At 41.3% G+C, this 20,918-nt stretch overlaps 1 protein-coding gene across 4 annotated transcripts in view; it reads right to left on the bottom strand.

Moving 5' to 3' along the window:
* CDIN1 (CDAN1 interacting nuclease 1) overlaps positions 1–20,918 on the bottom strand; it is a 375,199-nt gene that overhangs the window by 233,078 nt on the left and 121,203 nt on the right. For all 4 annotated transcript variants that reach the window (XM_033953116.1, XM_033953113.1, XM_033953114.1 and 1 more), the window contains one exon: positions 7,300–7,379. In XM_033953116.1, the coding sequence (XP_033809007.1) occupies positions 7,300–7,379 (80 nt within the window). The remainder of the gene's footprint in view (positions 1–7,299; positions 7,380–20,918) is intronic.

Genomic DNA, 20,918 nt, shown 5'->3' with positions numbered 1-20,918 from the left:
GGTTATGCATCCCATGTCGCGAGACTGCTTGTAGGAAGCCTCATTTACATATTTTTCTTGACCCTCCCCTCTTCTCAGCACTGCTCACTGAGTTCTAGTTCATGCAAAAGTGACAGCCCCATCTTAGAGGATGCAAACAAAGAGGAGGGATACAGGAAAACTCCCCAAATAAGTCTAATCTGCTCCGAACATGAAATTTCATAACAATCATAAAGAATTGAAACAGGTTATTGAACATTATAAACCTAAAACTGTGCTATAAGGAATCACAGCCTGTACCAACAGAGGGGGGTGTCCAATTCAAAGTATATAGCATTTGAAAGGCTGGTCAAGAAACCATAAATCCAGCTTACTAATTAAGTACCAATTAAGGCAGATAATCAGCAAATCAGCAACTCCAGGAATAAAGCATGAATTTACACGAAAGAAGATTAGCAGAGGTAAGAACCTAACCTTTCGTTCTTGAACAATCCCGTTCTATTCCTGGAGAAGTGGGACGTCACAGAGCAGTCCCGTAGAGTCACGGTGGGACTGATGAGCGAGCTGCCTGAACGGAAAAACCAAAAGAAGCATCCTGCATGGCTGCCACATCAATCGTGTAAAACTTGGTAAATATGTGCAAGGAGGCCCAGGAAGCAGCCCTGCAAATTTCCTCAAAAGGGATTGCCGACGATTCTTACCAAGAGGCAGAAAAGTCACTAGTGGAATGAGCCCTCGAAGAAAGAGGGGGCTGCTTTCTGACAGCGATATAGGCAGAAGAATAGCCATAGGGATCCATCTCAAAATGGTGGCTTTTGAATCTGACCTGCCTCTACAGGCAAAACCTACCATAAGAACATAAGAGCCTTCACCAGATCAGACCAAGGTCCATCCAGTCCGGTGATCCGCACACGTAGCGGCCCCTTTAGGTACTGCCGAATGGAGACCCAGATATACCATAGCCCTCAATATGATTTGCAAGAAGGTGTGCATCCAACTTGCGCTTGAATCCCAGAACAGTAATCTCTGTCACAACATCTTCCGGGAGAGCATTCCAAATTCCCACCATGCGCTGTGTGAAAAAGTACTTCCTGATATCCGTCCTGAACCTGCTGCCACTCAGTTTCAGTCTATGACCTCTTGTCCGTGTCACATCCGAAAAAGTTAGTAATGCTGCTTCTTGGTCTATTATATCAAATCCTTTTATTATTTTAAAATTCTCTATTAAATCCCCTCTCAGTCTTCTCTGCTCGAGGGTAAATAGTCCCAATTTCCTAAGGCGTTCTTTGTAGCTCAAATTCTCCAATCCCTTGACAAGTTTCGTGGCTCGCCTCTGTACCCTCTCCAGCAGAATTATGTCTTTCTTGAGGTACGGAGACCAGTGTTGTACACAGTATTCCAATTGCGGTCTGACCATTGCTCTATAAAGTGGCATTATTACTTCTTCTGATCTACTCGTGATCTCCTTCTTAATCATACCCAACATCCTATTAGCTTTCTTCGCCGCTGCCACGCATTGAGCCGAAGGCTTTAGGGTTCTGTCAATCAGTACCCCCAAATCCCTTTCTTGTTCGCAAATTGCTAATGTCGCCCCCAACATCTTATACTCGTGTTCTTTGTTTTTTTTCCCTAGATGCATCACCTTGCATTTGTTTATGTTAAAATTCATCTGCCACTTTGTTGCCCACGCTTCTAGCTTGTTCAAATCCTCCTGGAGTTCCTCACAGTCCCTTTGAGAGTCAACCACGCGAGATAGTTTTGTATCGTCTGCAAACTTTATTATATTGCAAGTTGTTTCATCTTCTAGATCGTTTATAAAAATATTGAACAAGATAGGCCCAAGAACAGAGCCCTGGGGCACGCCGCTAGTCACCCTCTCCCATTCCGAGAATTTCCCGTTTATGTTAACCCTCTGCATTCTGCTCTCCAACCACTTGTCGATCCATCTATGCACTTCACCTCCTATACCAGGGGTCTGCAACCTTTAAGACATAAAGAGCCACTTGGACCCGTTTTCGAAAAGAAAAAAAAACTTGGAGCCGCAAAACCATTATAAAACAAATCTAACACTGCATATATTGTTTCTTATCTTAATGCTATATACAGGATCACTAAATTGAAAATAAAATCATTTTTCCTACCTTTGCTATTTGGTGATTTCATGAGTCTCTGGTTGCACTTTCTTCTTCTGACTGTGCATCCAATCTTTCTTCCTTTCTTTCAGCCTCCTGTATGTTTCCTCTCCTCCAGACCTCATTCTCTCCCCCAACTTTTTCTTTCTGTCTCCCTGTTCCCCCTTCTTTCTGTCTCTGTCTGCCCCCTTTCTTTCTTTCTCCATGCCCTCCCCCAAGCCACTCGGTTTGCTGCCACCGCCATCGGGGAATAGCCCCCAAGCCACCGCCGTCCCAAGCTTTCCCTGCAGAAGCATCGCGCTGACCAGCATTCCGCTCCCTGACGTCAATTCTGACGTAGGAGAGGAAGTTCCGGGCCAACAAGGCATTTCTCCTCATTCCATCCAGCCTGAGCCCCATCTCTCCTTGATCCAGCATTTCCCTTCTGTGTCTGTCAGAATTACCATTCCACCTATTTTCCAGCATCACCCTTCTTTGTGTCCATCTCACCTATATCCCTATCTCACCACTTTTTCAGAATCTTCATTTGTCTCTATCCTTGTCTTTACCCCATGTTCACCATTTGCCCTTTCAATGTCTTTATCTCCCCCCCACACACACTTTTTCAGTATTACTTCTATGTCTCTATTTCACCTCCTCTTCATGTTCCCTCTGTATCTCTATCCTTATTCAGTAGGTCCTGCTTACTCTTTCTCTTCTTTGTGTCACTATCTCCATTTTCAGCTTTCCCCCCTTTTCCTTTGTTACTGCACCCTGTAGCTAGAATCTTTCCACCCTCCCTCCACTCCGGCCCAGCCCAGTATGAAATATTTCCTTTTGTTTCCCTCCCCTCTCTCTTTCTCTCTCTCTTCTCCTCCCTCACCCACGAGTCCTGCATCTGGCCCTCTCCCTTCTACCTGCACCTGGCAACACCCCCCTGCTCCGCGGCTCTCTTCAGCAACTCGTCAGCAGCAGTGATCAAGACAAGCTGCCGACATCGAGGCCTTCCCTCTACGAGTCCCACCTTTGTGGAAAAAGGAAGTTGAAACAAGCGGGACTCGCAGAGGGTAGGCCCCGACGTCAGAAGCTTGTGTCGATCGCTGCTGCTGAGTTGCCGAAGAGAGCCGCGGAGCAGGGGATGTGGCCGGAAGCAGGTAGAAGGGAGAGGGAGATAGGAAGGCTGTAGATCTCCGGAGCATGACACCGACCCCGGCCAGGATGATTTCTTTTTCAGGCGTGCATCTTACAAGTGCGGCGTCGCGGCGGGAAATAGCCATGCTGAGCAGTGAGCTCAGCACTACACAGATGAAAGCCTTGCTTGCTGATTGGTCCGGCGGCACGGCGGGGCGGGGCCGCCGGACCAATCAGCAAGCAAGGCTTTTATCTGTGTATGTGCTGAGCTCACTGCTCAGCATGGCTATTTCCCGCCGCGACGCCGGACTTGTAAGCTGCATGCCTGCGTGACACACTACCGGAGCCGCAGCAAAGGTGGAAAAGAGCCGCATGCGGCTCTGGAGCCGCGGGTTGCCGACCCCCGTCCTATACCATGGCTTAGTAGTTTCTTCATAAGCCTTGCATGTGGAACCTTGTCAAACGCTTTCTGGAAGTCCAAGTAAACTATGTCCACTGAATTTCCATTATCCACTTGTTTGTTTACTTTCTCAAAGAATTGTAGTAAATTTGTCAAACATGACTTCCCTTTCCTAAAGCCATGTTGACTAGCCCTTATTAGGTTGTGATTCTCCAAATGTTGTACAATGTTGTCTTTAATTAGTGTTTCAATTATCTTCCCTGGAACCGAAGTGAGGCTCACAGGTCGATAGTTTCCCGGTTCACCTCTTGAACCTTTTTTGAAAATTGGGATAACATTTGCTATCCTCCAGTCTTCTGGTATTTGGCTGGTTCTAATTGACATATTAGCTACAGATTGTAGCAATTCACCAATTTCGACCTTAAGTTCCTTTAATACTCTCGGGTGAATTCCATCCGGTCCAGGGGATTTGTCGCTTTTCAGTTTATCAATCTGAGAGTATATCATGTCCAATGTCACATTTACTGTTGTGAGGCTTTCTTCTATGCCTCCGGTGAATATCTTTCCTGTTCTGGCACTGTTGAAATGTCCTCTTTAGTGAAGACAGAGGCAAAGAATGAATTTAACCTATCGGCAACCTGTTTATCCTCCTTAATTGACCCTTTCTTTCCTTGGTTCATGACCTCCAAGTACCACAACAAAAGTCTGCGCACATCCAGTGACCGCAACACTTGGTCCTGTTTGTTCAATCCATAGGAATGAAAGCAGGTAGTCAGACTACCTGGTTGACATGGAAACTAGATACCACCTTTGGGAGAAAGGAAGGAACAGTGCGCAAAAGCATGCTGGAAACCATAATCTGAAGAAAAGAATCTTTGCAGGATAAAGCCTGAAGCTCAGAAGCCCTGTGGGCTGAAATTATGGCCACCAGGAAAAATGTCTTAACAGTAAGATCCATTAAGGATGCCTGCTACAGAGGCTCATAGGGTGGACGAGACAGTGATCAGAGAACTAGATGGAGATTCCTACTGTCTCGCTTGTAGGAAAGCAATGGTAACTCAGTGGGCAGTGCTGAGGTAAGAGGGAAGCATCAAGAAAAATATGTAAATGAGGCTTTCTACAAGCAGTCTCGCGACATGGGCTGCATAATCCACTTGCCCAGGAATAGGATTGTACAAGAATGCTTATATTGCTTCTTATATCCTTTTTCCATTCTTTGAAAGACTTTTTTTTGGCTCTAATAGCCCCTTTCACTTCACCCTATAGCACTCTACTATTTACCTTTCTCCATTATGAGAACTGACAATTTAGCCTCAAATGTTAGATTTCTCACACTAAGTATAGAAACTGGGGGGGGGGGGGGGATATCTTTTTGGTTTATTTTTTGATTGAATTGTTGGAAGAAAGGGGAGGGATATTTTTCTTCTGTAATGTTATTTATGGATTGCAAGTACTTATGTTGATTATTAATGTTTGTATACTTCATGGCACTTTGTATTAGTCTTGAAAATTAATAAAGATTAAAAAAAAAAAGAAACCGTTCTACTACCTTAACTAGTTTGTGCCTGTACTATAAAAACTGGCCTATCTTTAAATTTAAGTCCTCACTTCACCCTGTCTTATCGCTAATTCATACTGTGCCTATATTGTATCATATGTCTTATCCTTATTTTTAAACCTTACCCCAAGGCAATAAATGCATAAATAAATAAATAGTCCCCAATATATAATAGAACATTACCTACTATTTCATGGTCTTTAGTTTTCCTCAGGAGTCTCTCCTGAGAGACTTCATCATTTAAAAAAAAAATCTAGATAGACTATATCCAACCACTTCATCTTTACACACATTTATTTTCACTTTCAAAATAGCTTATCAGATTAGTGAAGCACAATTTTCCTTGACTAAATGTGCATTTTGGCTTTCTTCAACTGAATCCTGACTATGTGACCAGTAATTTTGCCCTACACTAACATCGGGCTTACAAGTCTATAGCTTCCTACATCTCCCCTGGAATCCTTCTAGCATCATTCTGCCCACTCTCTAGACTTCAGGAAACATGGACAATATTACTGTAAGCTTACAAATGACTAGTTGTATGTCTCTGAGCCATCTTCTATACTATCTTCATTGTCTTATTCAGCAGACATGCTCCACAATTCAACACGCAGTCCAGTATAGATAGAACAATTTCATGTAAGTGCAAGTGGGATATCAGACCACCCTCTGAGCAGCATAGCTCAATAGGGTTTTGTTCCTCATTTTTCCTGAGGGCACAACTTCTCTATATCCTCACGTTGTTATTATTTTATTATTGTTTTATTTTTATTTTACTTCATTTCTCCTTTCTTATCTAAATTCATAAACTTATCTAAATTCATAACTTAGCTTAGCTTTCCAGCCATCACTGTTAATCCCCTCAACTAACGCATTTCGCTCTCTTTGTCAAGGCAGAGGGGAAACTGAAAAGCAAAACACAAAATATGCTAATTTTAAAATTTAAAAAAAACATGTAGCCCCTACCATATAATCGATTTTGGCAGAGACCTCTCTTACCTATGCACTTTTCATATTACTCGTACAGCCGTCGGCTCTCCTAAAATGGTCGCGGCATTCTAACTCTGAATTGATATACTTCCACCCCAGTGACGTCACATCCGGCTACCCGGGAAATTCAAACCATATCTCAAAACCCTTTACAAAGAGAGTGAAACGCGTTGGTTGGGGGGATTAACAGTGATGGCTGGAAAGCTAAACTAAGTTACTAAATTATTCATGAAATTTATGAAACTATTTATGAATTTAGATAAGAAAGAAGAAATGAAGTAAAATAAAAATAAAACAATAATAAAATAACAAACACAACATGAGGATATAGAGAAGTTGTGCCCTCGGGAAAAATGAAGAATGAAACCCTATTGAGCTATGCTGCTCAGAGAGTGGTCTGATATCCCACTGGCACTTATATGAAATTGTTCTAATTGTATGTCTGCAATATCATTTTTGAATTCTTTCAGCTCTCTAGGATGTATAACATTAGTCAAAATCATTTGCTACTCTTTAGTCTATCAATTTGTCCTCTCTTCCAGGTTCCCTGAGATTTATTCCAGTTCCTCTGAATCATCACCCGTTAAATATCATTGTTGACATAGGTTGACATCCTTATATTTCCCTCAGTAAAGACTGAAGCAAAAAATTCATTTAATCCTTCAATTGTGGTCTCTCTTCCTTTAGTGCCTCTTTTACCCTTCGATCATCTAATGGCACATGGTTTGCCATAGCATACAGTCCTTTCTGCAAACTTTAATCAGAAGGAAGCATAAATACATCATCTTCCCACACAGTTGAGAGCAAAGGGAGCAACAAATAAGGGACTCTTATGGTGTCAACATAAATGCATCTAGGCTCCATTAATTTTGCATAGAACTTTATATGAAATGTGGCACACAGACAGGAAATGAAACTGTTTTCTGAGTTATAAAAAAGTGAAAACATCTTTATGAAATGAACATGAACATAAGAAATTGGACTTGAACAAAGATATGCCATGAAAACCCAATAGCATTATTGTGTGTTCACACATACATATGAATATAAATTATGCCAAAACAAATGTATAGATGTGTAAATTGAGACTGAAAAATGAGAAGGTGCGAGGACCCTCTTGTCATTAATACCTGAAGGACTTGATTTGCAAGTGTTCGGTCTGTAATCAGGGAGGTGTCCCGCAGCATACCATTAATAACTGCCTTTGATACTGGAAAAACAAATCACTTTTTAAATAGAAAAACAGATACATATTACTTACTTGTTAGGCAAGCAGATATAAAATATTCACATATGCATACACTGCAGAATGATTAACTATGGTCTTTCTAAGTTTAAAATGAAAATGTACATTTGTCCATAGTTTGAGTCTGGACTTCTCTAAAAATTTGTCCAAACCCTTTTAAAACCAACTAGGTTAGATGTCTAGATCAGTGTTTCTCAACACGGGGTACACGGGCCGCTTGTTAAGGGTATGCGGCCTGGCCGCCAATTCCCGCCCATCCACCCAGGATCCTGTGCTCCTGCCCCCCACCCCCACCCCACCCCCGCCCCCACTTCCCATCTCTGTGCTCCTTGTGGTGGGCAGTACATGCAGCAATTCAGACACTGCACATAAGTGGCTGACCCAGAAGCCTTCTCTCTGACGTTAGATATGACATTAGAGAGAAGGCTTCTGGGTCAGCCACATGCAGTATGTGGGTTGCTGTTTGCGCCATCCATTGCTGGGAGTGTTGCTGGTGGCTGAGGACCGAAGGAGCGAGTGAAGTTCAAACAAGTAAGGGGGACATGATCTTTTGCAACTGTTTGAGGTTAGATAATAATTAACTACTACTTATCTAAATGAAAGAGCTTTAAGGGTGAGAATAAGGGTGTGGTATCAAGAATAGAGGGAAGTTAAAAATGAGTCCCACAAGGGTCAGCCTTTTCGGGAATGCTGTTTAACATCTATATGGCCTCATTGGGGAAAAAGTTTAAAGAGATGGGTGTGCAATACAGAATATATGCCAATGACATTCTGTTCTTCTTCCCGATATAAGACATCCTTAATATAGATCTTTGCTTGCAAAAGTATATGGAAATGATCGGAAGTTGGATGAGTGAACATGATTTGAAATTAAATGTTAACAAAACAGAGGTAATGGTGGTGAATGGCCAAAGAGATAATTTTAAGTTGGAAAACGTGGTTGTTATGGGGGGAAACTGCCAGTAAAAAAGATGACTGTCCTGGGAATGTGCTAAGATAGTTGTTTGACAATGGAAAATCAAATATTAAAAATAATCAGGGTGGGATACATGCAACTTCAAATGCTTTATAGATTGAAGCCAATATTACCAGCATATGATTTCCATACTGTGGTTCAGACATTGATCCTGAGTAGGGTGGATTATTGTAATTCACTATACTTAGGAGTTGTGAAAGGGAAGTTGAGGGCTTTGCAAATGCTTATCATCTCCCCTGCAAGATTAATCACAGGGGTTCCTAGGAGTACCCATAAAACTCCTGTGTTGAAGAAACTACACTGGTTACCTATTGCAGTTTAAGATTATTGTGATTATACATCAGACATTGTATCATGCTTCCCCAAAGATCTTACAAGAATTCTTTGAGATCTATAAACTGAGAAGAGAGCTTAGAGATGTAAATGGGATGAAATTAAGTTTGGAAGGTAGAATGTCGGCTATGCATGCTAGGATCGGAGCGTCAATGATATCTGTGGCTGGCGTAGAACTATGGAATGCCTAGCCTGGTATCCTGCCGTTTTGTATGGGGCGGATGAATTTTAAGAAAATGCTGAAAACTCAATTATTTGCCAATGCCTTCTTATGCTAAGGTATATTTCAGTTGATAATCGCCTTTTAGAATTTTTTTTGACAGCAATGTATGATTTAAAACTTGCTTGTATTTCTGAATTGATTGAATTTGCGCTCTCTATCCCTGTTTATAGCAGGGACGATTAATGATGTTGTTTAGACATGTCTATGTTATATGTGATAATCGTAGGGAAACAAGATTTTATGTATGTGATATGGAAACTGCATAGTTGTATGCGGTATATAAATTTTTTAATAAATAAATACTAGAAACAAGAGTTTTGTGTTACACTGGACCCTATCTTTGGAATCGGTTGGATGTGGCAGTAGAGGGGGTGGGAGAGATGCATCATGGATGTTGGTTGGGGAAGGGAATGAGGTCCAGAGGAGAGGAAGTGTAAGTGTTGGATTGGTGGAGGGAAAAGAGCAATATTGGACTGGGAGGGGGGCCAGAAAGGAGGAAGGGATGAGAGATGTCAGACCACTGGAAGAGAAGGAGGATGTATGTGAGAGAACTTGCCTATAGTGATTAATCAGTACAAGTACTTTTTTTATGTATCTAATGTTGTATGAAAGGTTTAATTAGCCTTCTCCCCCATCTACCCACCCCCCCCCCTTTTATTTTTAATGATGATTTTCAATGGATCATTTTGTGCTAAAAGAAAGTGATAGCTTTCCTGAGTGATGTGAAAAGTGAACTGTTAAGTAATTTTGAAGATGAACAGTGGATTTGCAAACTTGATAGCTTAGTGACATGTTTGACAAAATCAATGACCTGAACCTACAACTGCAGGGGATTTGCACGAACATTTTCACATTGCAAGATAAGGTGACAGCTTTCAAGAAAAAAGTGAAGTTTTGGAAAACCAGGGCTTTATCTGGAAACTTCAATTCTTTTCCACAATTCACAGAATTCTGTGAACAACACGACCTCTCTTTGGCTGATAGTGTTAAAAACACTATTAGTGAGCACTTGACAAATCTGGAATTAAATTTTAAACATTATTTTCCAAATACTGATGAAAGAGAAGATATGCACAAACTTTGGATTCTGAATCCTTTTGATAGCCTTGCTATTGAAGCAGCAGAGATTCCAGATGAAGCAAAAGAAAAACTGTTTGAACTTTCGTCTGACAGTAAACTGAAAACAGTGCAAAATGAGGGCCTGAGAAATATTTTGGCAGATGTAGAATACCCACAGCTAAGAAAAATGGCTCTTACAGAACTTCTCCCTTTTGCTTCTACCGTGTAGGGCTTATTTTTTTCATGTACATGATCATCTTTCCCTTCCTCCCCTTCACCCCAATTCTTCCTCTTTCCTTTCTCTCCCCCACATGCAGCATCTTCCTCCTCTCACCCATCCCCTTGTGCTTTCCCTGTGCAGCATTTTTCTATCCCTCCGCAGCATCTTTCTATCCCTCCCTCCCTCTCATCCCTCGTGCAGCAGAACCCTTGCCCAGCTTCTATCCTTCCCTCCCTCTCATCCCTCATGCAGAACCCTTGCCCAGCTTCTATCCTTCCCTCCCTCCCATCCCTTGTGCAGCAGAACCCTTGAGCACCCCTTGCCACGCAGCTGAACCCCCACCCTGCTGACCGCGAGCCCTACATACCTCCCTCCAGAACAGTGTCAGGCTGGCAGCAATCTAAACAGGCTTCTTCACGGCTTTCTCCTGCTGGGGAATTCCCTCTGCCGCATCACTGATGATGTCATCAGTAACGCGGCACACGGAAGGCCCCGGCATGAGAAAGCCACGAAACAGCTTGTTTAGAGTGCTGCCAGCCCAACGCTGCTCTGGAGGGAGGTATGTAGGGCTTACGGTCGGCAGGGTTCGGATAAGAGGGAAGGATGGACCATATTATTGCCGGCGAATCCAGGGACTAGGGCTTATTTTTGGGGTTGGGCTTATATTAAGACTTACCACAAAAATCATGCTAGGGCTTATTTTCGGGGACACAGGGTGCATACTTATGTGAAACCAGCTTCTCTCATTTAACAACTCTTAAATCTAAAAAAAGAAACAGCTTGTGTCCAGAAAGTGACCTGATTGTGGGAATCAGTACATTGAAACCAAGATTTAAAATGCTTATTTCATCCAAAAAAGCCCAGGTCTTCCATTAAAACTGTAAGAACAAACGTGGCCTACAAGTCATAGAGAATTTGCCCTTAGTGATCGACCAAGTTATCTTTTCTCTGGGAAAATGAAAAAAGAAATCTGACAAGTCACTATGACCAGTAAAAACACACCAGCTGACAAGAGGCCAGACAGTTCACTTTATGGGAGTGAAACCTAATTGTTTTTGATATGTAGTTTAGTTTTGTGTTTACTATTATGTATTGTTAATAAGGTTATTCAGTATTCTGTAAAAAGTTTATAAGAAATCAAGACCTTGGCTGAGATTAGTTGTTTATAAAAATAAATAGAAGAAATGGCATTACAATTAGTACTATTATTATGGGAGTGTTGACTGGGGCGGAGCTTGGGCGAGGGGTACTCATTTGGTATTTGTTAGGCTTAGTGGGTACTTGGCTTGAAGAAGTTGAGAAAAACTGGTCTAGATCACTTCACCTGGCAATATATTCTACAGCTTGACTGTTCACTGGATGAACACATATTTCCTCCAATTTATTTTAAATCTGCAGATGGGACTTCTAGCCACGTTTTCTAAGTATATTTTTTCCCACCTAAAACAATGTGCATAGTTTTAAAAATAGAAAAGTACCAGCATAGTAACAATCACCACCCTAATTTCACCATAAGAAACATATCCACGCACCTGCACACTTTTTGAATTTTGCTTTTGAAAAATTATAAAAGTATTCAAAAATGGAAAACAAGAAACAAAAATCTTGACTGCCTTTAATGCACATCCAAATTTCCTGTTTCCAAAACTTGACTTAGTCCCATCACAGTAGTGGACTGAGTTTTTCGAAAATACCCAGATGAATAATTGAGCAATTTCAGTTGAATGGAATGAATTTGAATCATGGGTCTAATCATTCCAAAAAATGAGTAGCTGAAAGAACTCCGATAAAGTTCTTCAAAGATACAGACTGGGAGATGGCAACAGGAAAATTTCAGTGCTCAAATATAAGGGTACTGTGAAATCCATCATTAAAAAGTAAAAACAGTTTTGTAAAACAATTACATTCTAGATAGATTGACTTTCCAAAGTCAGTAGCTGTGGGTTAAGGAACCCATAATATTGCAAGGACTAATATTACATTATATGAAATAAAAGGTCCCTGTCCTAAATTGGGAAAAATGTTAACTGTTCAACAATTTCAAGATGAATTCCATAAATATGGCCTGTTTGGTACGGTCATTAGCAAATAAATTGTTGATAAAGGAACACAATATAATGTGCCACATAGAATTTCCAAAGAAGGGACTCTGCATGCATTGTGAAATCTTTTTGGTCTCAGTGTTAAGCAATAGCATATAACACTATCGCTATAATAAAGCATAATGGTTGCAACTTTATTCATGCTGTGGAGATGCTTTGCTATCTACCGTATTTTCACCCCAACCCGACCATGTGCCTCAGGCCGCGCCCCCAGGTGGGACCTAAGGCTCCAGGGCCTATTCTGATTGGCCCACGCGCCTTAGGCCCCACCAGTAGGCGGAGCTTTAGGATGGATGGGCCAATCCGGCCTCATTCCTTCGTTGGCTGCCTGCCGGACAGGCGGGTTTGGCTCCCGTCTGTCCGGCCAACTACCAAAGGTACGGGGAAGGGGGGGTGGGGGGTCGTGGGGGTCGCCAGGGGGGTCGCGGGTCGGCTGGGGGGGCGGTCGGAGGTTCTTGGGGGGGGCGGTCGTTGGGGGGGAGGGGGGTTTGCGTCGAGGGCAGGAGGGCCTGGGATCCCTCCTGCCCGTAATGTAGTGCGGGGTGGGGTTAGGGGGTCGCCGTGGCCAGGAGGGTTTGGGCTCCCTTCTGGCCCAACTACCAAAGGTACGGGGAAGGGGGGTGGGGGGGGTCGTGGGGGTCGCCAGGGTGGTCGCGGGTCGGCTGGGGGGGGCGGTCGTTGGGGGGAGGGGGGTTTGCGTCGAGGGCAGGAGGGCCTGGGATCCCTCCTGCCCGTAATGTAGTGCGGGGTGGGGTTAGGGGGTCGCCGTGGCCAGGAGGATTTGGGCTCCCTCCTGGCCCGATATTGTTGGGGAATCGGCGGTCCTTCGGGGGGAGGGATGTATCGGACGTCGGGGGGGGGGCATCAGGCTTTCAGGATGGGGACAGACCTTCAAGGGGGGACAGTGCACGGAAGTCAGGGGGGGTGAACGGAGAGTCGGGACAGCGCACGGAAAGTCAGGGCAGTGCACGGAAGTCAGGGGGGGTGAACGGAGAGTTGGGACAGCGCACGGAAAGTCGGGGCAGTGCACGGAAGTCAGGGGGGGGTGAACGGAGAGTCGGGACAGCGCACGGAGAGGCGGGGCAGTGCACGGAAGTCAGGGGGGTGAACGGAGAGTCGGGCAGCATGCGCGGTATAATCGTGAGCGCGTTATACCAAAGTTTTTGTGCTTATCATCGTGATTTCTGCGCGCTATACACGTGTGCGCGTTTTATACGGGTGCGTGTTATTTGCGTGAAAATACGGTACTTCTTCAAACTCGCTCCAAAGCTTTCCATATGGGCTTATATAATAATATTAAAAATAAACTAGCTAGAATCAGTTATTGTCCTTGAGATCAAGCAACACTAACTTGAGAAGGATCATTCACGACAATCACATATGCTTAAAAGTCCCAGGTTACATGAACAGTTCTCCTCATATATCCTTAGAAGAACCTATGAATTTTGCCATGCCCATCTCACTGAGTGAGAACACAAGCAGCTATGAACTCAAGGACTATCTATTGTAACAATCAAGATCATTTTTGAGTCCATCATCGAGAGCTTTATGAGAGATATGGAAAAGAGAACTCTGTAGACCAGAGCACCCTCTTCAAGTTCAATTTATTTAATATACCGCAAACATAAAACCAAAAGGTAAATCTAAGCGGTTTACAATAAAAGTTTAAAATAAATAAATGCAAAAATTAAAAAGGGTAGGGAACAAAAAATAAACAAAACATAAAATACAGTCAAACTATCAGTTAAAATACAGTTAAACAGTCAAACCATCAAAGAAATATGAAGCCGCTACCCCTAGGACTCACTGTAGAACCTCCTTGAGGCCTTTGAGTCAAGACAGTAGGACAATTTCATATGCTAGAGTCACAAAATAGTTTATTTTATTTAGTTGCATTTCACTTCATGCTTCATCAGGGAGACACCCAAAGTAGATTAACAATACTTATACCAGGAGCGGGCAACCAAGGTCCTCGAAGGCCACAACCCAGTCAAGTTTTAAGATTTCCACAATGAACATGCATGAGATTATTTGCATAGAAAGAAAACAGTGCATGTAAATCAGATGTCGAACATATTCACTATAAAAATCCTGAAAACCTGACTGGAATGTGGCCCTTAAGGGCTGTGGTTACCCAAACCTATCTCGACATTTCATTACTATAATTTGTTTTTATTGTAAAGAATCCCCATAATTACAAAACAATAAAATTCCAACTACTCCATTCTCATTAAGCTTCCAACACCTATCCATGCCAATCCAACAAAAATCTAGCTACACATATCCTAACCATCCTCCCAACATCCAAAAACCCTATAATCACTGTGAACCATCATTTTAAAAAAATCACCACCTCACTCATCCAATCTACTAAATCTCTTGTCTAAGAACTATAAACAACTCCTTACTGCCCACCCTGCACTATTACTATCTATACTATACCACCACCTATCATGTTCAACAAGAATTTGAAGGCATCTAAATCAGCAGCCACCTACAAAAATGGTGCCGGCCACATATCAATTATGCTTCGATGCCATTTAACGAATTACAAAAAATATAAAGAAGTCACTCTATATTCCTTTAGCAGTGAACTAGAAGCAAATCGTATAGAGCTTATAGCCAATCAGGCAATTGCAAGTCTAACATTCACCACTGTTATAGTTCTGACACAGTATTGAACAATGCGATGATTGGGTGGTGAGGGGGTTACATCCGCCTTCATGTCTCTGAGCATTAGTTTCAACAGCAGTTGATGGACATTTGCCTCTAGTTCACTGTTAAAGGTATACAGAGCGACTTCTTTATATTTTTTGTCATATCCATTTTGAGTCACTCAACATATGCACTTTGGTTGAGTTTTCAGCCCCCCTTTTTTTGTATTTAAAGAATCACAGCTAACCAGAAAACTTAGGCAACTGCAGTTTAGGTCAGGGTTTTACTGGCCTACATTGCAGATACTTAAGTTCATTAATGAAATTGCACCCAAGTCCTGCTCTGCCTCTAACCATGCCCACTTAGCCGTAAGGTGCCTTTAGGCATCCTGCTATAGATGTGATTCCAGAACCTACACTGTAGATACCTCCTTGCACCTAATTTTTTTAAAAACAAGTTTTTAATTGGGTTTAAATGATGCGGTTAATTACTGTGCTGATTAAAGCCAATTAAAACAATTATGTTAGGTAGCGGTAGGGCGCCTACTGCCGCCTAACTTACAGGGTTGTTTATAGAATATGGCCCTATGTGTTGATCTGTATTAGCTCTATTTAATATCTAGAACAGCAGGTTCAGAACTACAGCAGCCTGGGTTCAAATCCACTGCCACTATGACAGGCCACTTAACTTACCACTGCCCCAGATACAATCGCAGAATGTAAGCCTCCAGGGACAGAAAAATATCTGTTGTATCTGAATGATACTAAGCTAAGTCCAAATCCAAAATCCAATACCAGGCTGTGGCAGCTTGGCTAGCGGACAGACCTGGGCCCTTAATGCAACAAAACAAAAGGTTAAGTGTAAATCAAAACCATTTATTTTCAAGCACAGAAGCAGCTGACCTGTTTCCATCACAGGGCAGGAGAGAATAGATATGTAAAGTAATTGATAAGTTCTCTCCCATGGCCTGCTCCCATGGAACTATAGAATGCACTTGTATTCCCCTCCAAAAAGCAATCAGAAACAGCTTGTTTCTGTCCTGGAGTCCCCAAAGTTCAAGTCATGTCTTTCAAGACACAGCAAAAATAAGACCCAGTTTGGCCCCGACTTCCTAAGTCACAATGTCAACTGGGTTCCAAGATCAACTTGATCTACCTCAAATAAGCTTCTGCTTAATACAGGGTAGCAATATCTGTTTTGGTTCTGCAACCAGCAAAAACACCCTGGGAGGTCATTCAGGGCCTCTTCATCCTGTTCTACCAGAGATTTTCACTTCCTGTTCCCCCACTCTGAGCCTTCCTATTCAAAATTTAAATTATTACTCAAGACTCACCTGTTTCTAAAATTATTTGGTTCATCTCCTTTTGATCCCCGCCTTCTGTTTCCACCCCCTGATTTTATTACAGTTGTAAACTGCATAATTGCCTTTTTTTAGATCATTTTTGGTATATCAAGTGCTGGAAATAAAAGAATCCTGTTGAAACATCTATAAAAGGTGTTACATTATTTTCAGGTTGATCAAAGCATTGTCATTTTTAGGGAAGAAGGGAAAGTCCTTTCCTTTTTTAGTTTTGAACAATGAAGCAAATGCAGTTTATAAACTATTTGAGGAATGGAAAAACAGAAAAAGGGCTGAGTAAGCAGTGCTATACTTGACCTTGGGAAAGGTACTAATTACTCTTCTTATGACAAGGTTGACGACCGGTTTGGATCTGTTTAATGATGAGAAAGTATTAAAAGCATCAAGAAACTGCCAGGTAGGGGGGTGCAGGTAAAAAAAGGGACTAGATATTGCACAGTAACCCTTTCGGAGTTGCTGGCTGTAACATGGCACTGGGGAAAAATCTGCACTCTTTATTTTTAGTAGGAAGATAAATTTAAAAGGAGTAAATTGGAAAATCAAATGAGGGTTTTAGCAGCATGGGAGATTTGCAGAGCTGTCTCCCAGCATCTGAAAGGCCCATCCATCATGTCTTACAAGTAGTCAATTCCTCTAGTATCTGTAAATGTTTTCAGATATTAGCCAATTTATATGCTCTGAGATTCATCATGGTTGAATCAGCTTTGCCGGCGTGTATTATCGCCGTCAGAGATGAAGGCTGATATATGAGCATCTCTGCAGCTCAATGGGTTGTATACAAAAAAAGTCCGTTTTTAATTAATAAACTGATTTGCTCAGGAGCTCATCAGTGTCACCAGCAATAGCAATTGTCATTCATTATTGTTTATTGCATCCCTCCCTCAACAAATATTGCCTTCTAATAAGATTTATTTCTCTTTTTAAAATGTTGTTAATGACATTTTCATCCTATAAAAAAAAATGTTGTTTTGTTTTAGGGGGGTTTTTTTTTGGGGGGGGGGGCAGAGATTCTCCAGAAAAGTCTGCCATGATTATTTATAGCATTTTTTAACACCATGATTAGAAATATCACTTATGCTTTTTCGTTTTTTTTGCTTTTTATGTTTGCTTTCATTTGTTATGTTTTTCATCAGAGTGGTTTTTACATGATGTCAAACTATTTATGCAGGTTTTCATAAAGCTGCTGTTTAGGTTTTTACTGCGAACTGGTAGAAACCTCTACTGTGGCTTTGTAAAAGGAGCCCTTAGTTGGAAGGTTTTCTTTAGGTTTTCCATTGCTTAGGGTGATTGCAGAAAGTTGAACTATGAGCCGATTTCATCTTTGAACAATTTTACCAATATCGCTATTTATTTAAGGCTTGTGAAAATATTTGTACCAAAAATAGTTAGCTTCAGGACCAACCCAAGGAGTGCATAAGGAATCAGTCTAAAAATATCAAAAAGCAAAGCCAAATTTTCTTCCGAACATTGTGTGGAAAAAGTAAACAAGAAAAAAAAGCGATTACCGTAAATGTTTTATTGAACTAATAAAACATATTTCTTCATTAGATTTTGGAGCTCATACACAGGTCAAAGCAAAAGATGGATGATATCTGAACAGACCTTCCTGGAAATAAAATGAAAATAGTAATCTCTCTGTAAGATCAATTTAAAAAAAAAAAAAAAAAGAATGATTGGGAGGGAAAAAATTTGCTTTTATATAAAGATATATAAATTTCAAGATAACCCGTGAAAACTACTGGAGATTTATTTACAGATGAAGTTTAGAACAGGATTAGATTATTTTTGCTGCTGTTAGTGAATTTTAGATGTGAACTAATCCAAGTGGAGTTTTTATTTCAATAAACACTATTTTATGCATTTCTTATGTTTTATTATCTGATGTATTTCCATTTTAAATTGTATTCTTCGCTATATGAAAAGTTTATATTTGTTGTGAACTGCCTAGAACCATTCCTGGTTAGGCGGTATATAAAAAATAAAATTATTATTATTATTACTTATGCTCATTAACATCTATAGTTAACACACACTTCTCTGTGGTGAACCTGTCCACTTATTGCCTCTTGTCTAATAAAGTCTGTTTAATAACCATATGTGGTTATAACAGAACCAGTGAAGTGATACTACCAAGATGCTTCCATGTTATTTACTGCTAGACTTGCTCAGGACAGATCATCCTCCATTGTGAAATGACATTACAGCTGTTTGATAAATGAGCATTAGGGTAACTCATTTTCAAATATGCTTGATTTATTAGCTTTAGGGTGGGGTGTCTCCATTTTTCAGCAGGTCAGTGCTTTGTTGCCGAAATACTGTGTTATTCTCAAGGTCAGTTCGTGTATGTTGTTTTTTTTTAAACAGCATTCCTTGATCACATATCAGATCTATTGCAGGGAGAAAAAAAAATGGAGAAACAAGTGGAGACTTTTTTTTTTGTTCAAAAGATTTTGTTGGCAATAAAAAAAGGCCATAGGCAGTGTTGGCCAAGCTTCAATTATGACTCCTAGTAAGACAAGGACCTTAATGTTTATTGTTTGCCTTCGGGGATGTATATTACACACAACTATTTTGCAGAAGCAGCATCAAATCTATAAAACTACCATTAGGCAGAAAAATCAATCAAAATGCCATTAAAATGGAATAAGTTGCCAATATTGCTGATGTGGTTGCAGGTCCTTTGATTTTCCTTCAAATTATTAGGCTCAGCCTAGTAGTGACTTTGTTAAGGGAAATGAGTGTTGTTCAGAAGTAATATGTCTCTTTGGCTTCATAAAGTTTGTGGCCTCATATTTCCCAGTTTATTGATTATTCATTATCATTGGTCATGAGATGTCCTAACTCAAGGGAAAAATATAACACTTCTCTCGCTGAGCACTGGTGCTGCATAGATCTCTAGAAAAGGTTATTTCTGATGTACCAATCTTGGAGAAAAATGAGCCCAGAAATAAAGCAAGGAATGTGCCTTCCAGGTTTAAGCAGTTTGAAGAGGAGTTTGCTGACAATGCTTTGTTCTCAGGTCAGCCTTTTCTTCTCTTAATGGTGAAAGGAACAGCTGAAAGTGAGCTTCCAATCACAAGAACTTTAAAGCAGTAGTAGTGTCTAAAACTTTCCTTAGTGGTAGTTAGCACCAGTAAAAGCACTTCATTTCCACCTCTGATACCTCTTTATTTTTTCTTTTATTCCTGAAAAATGTGTAAGCTAGAATTTTTTTGAATTTGTTCTTTCTGCTCTGTTACTGCTGCTACAATTTTAGAACCCAGATGATTATCAGAAGCCAGATATAGCACCACACACCAAGACATTTAGATGCACTAAAGTCATCGATCGTCGCTAAACCTGTTTTCACAGCTTTAGCGACGATCGCTGTTACTGACCTGATGCACAAACAGCCCATCGCGTGTTTTTCCCCTCGATCATCCATTTCCTGATCCAGCCATGCAAATTAGCTAAAACCCCATGCAAAATAGACAAGCAATTGATGCACTAACATCACTTGGCTATTCACACTCCCCCCCCCCAAAAAAAAATGGGGTTTTAGCGATCATAAAAAACGACTTGTCTAGGTCTGTCTATTTGATTTTCATTTTTTTTCAATGGCACAGATATTTTGTGTCTGTGTTACACATGCAAAATATCTGCCCCATAAAAAAAGAAAAGAAAAAAAGTCTCATACTGCCGATGACGACCTCTGACAAATGCAGCCTCCTGAAAGCTAGGCACCCCCAAGCCACTGTCCCTCCTCTCCTCCACGAACCCAAAACAAATGGCAGGAGGGATTCCCAATTCCTCCTGCCATGCAAAATGCCACCATGCCATGCCCCCCCCCCCACGCCAGGCCCCCCGGAGCCACTGTCCCGCCCTCCCCCAACGAACCCAACACAAATGACAGGAAGAATGCACAATTCCTGCTGCCAAACAGAACACCCCCACGCCATGGCCTCCCCCCTGCACCCCCGAGCCACTGTCCCCACCCACGAACCCAAAACAAATGGCAAGAGAGATAATAATAATAATAATAGTTTATTTTTATATAACGCCAAACCATCAGTTCATGGTGGTTTACACAATAATAATTATACAAAGCCATGTAACAATTATTATAAATGAAAATAACAGTTCAGAATAAAATACTGGATAACAAAATACAACCCTATAAAAACTTATAAAAGATAGTAATTACACAATACAACTTGATTATACTAAAATAAATAAAAATAGTCAGTAGAATTGTTTAAATGAATGATCATAAGATAGTAGAAACTGACTACAATAACAAATTTAAAAATAAAATCAAAAATGTGTTTTGTATTGTTTAAATAAGTTTTAAGATGCCCAATCCCTTCTGCCACACAGAACACCCCCTGTGCCATGGCACCTTCTGCGCCAGGAATCCCATAGCCACTGCCTCCCTGAACTCTCCAAAAATGGTAAGAGGGATGCCTACTCCCTCTTGCCACTGGACGCCCCCACCCCTCACCTGAACTTCCTTCATACCTTTTTAAAACGTTGGAAGCCCACTCTCAGGCTCCTGCTTTGGGACCCGCCTGTCTAAATGACGGACCTTTCCTTCCT

The sequence above is a fragment of the Geotrypetes seraphini genome, chromosome 7 (genome assembly GCF_902459505.1).
Source record: "Geotrypetes seraphini chromosome 7, aGeoSer1.1, whole genome shotgun sequence".
Lineage (NCBI taxonomy): Eukaryota > Metazoa > Chordata > Amphibia > Gymnophiona > Dermophiidae > Geotrypetes > Geotrypetes seraphini.
The sequence above is the reverse complement of the archived record's forward strand: the minus strand, read 5'-3'. Positions and strand labels throughout refer to the sequence as shown.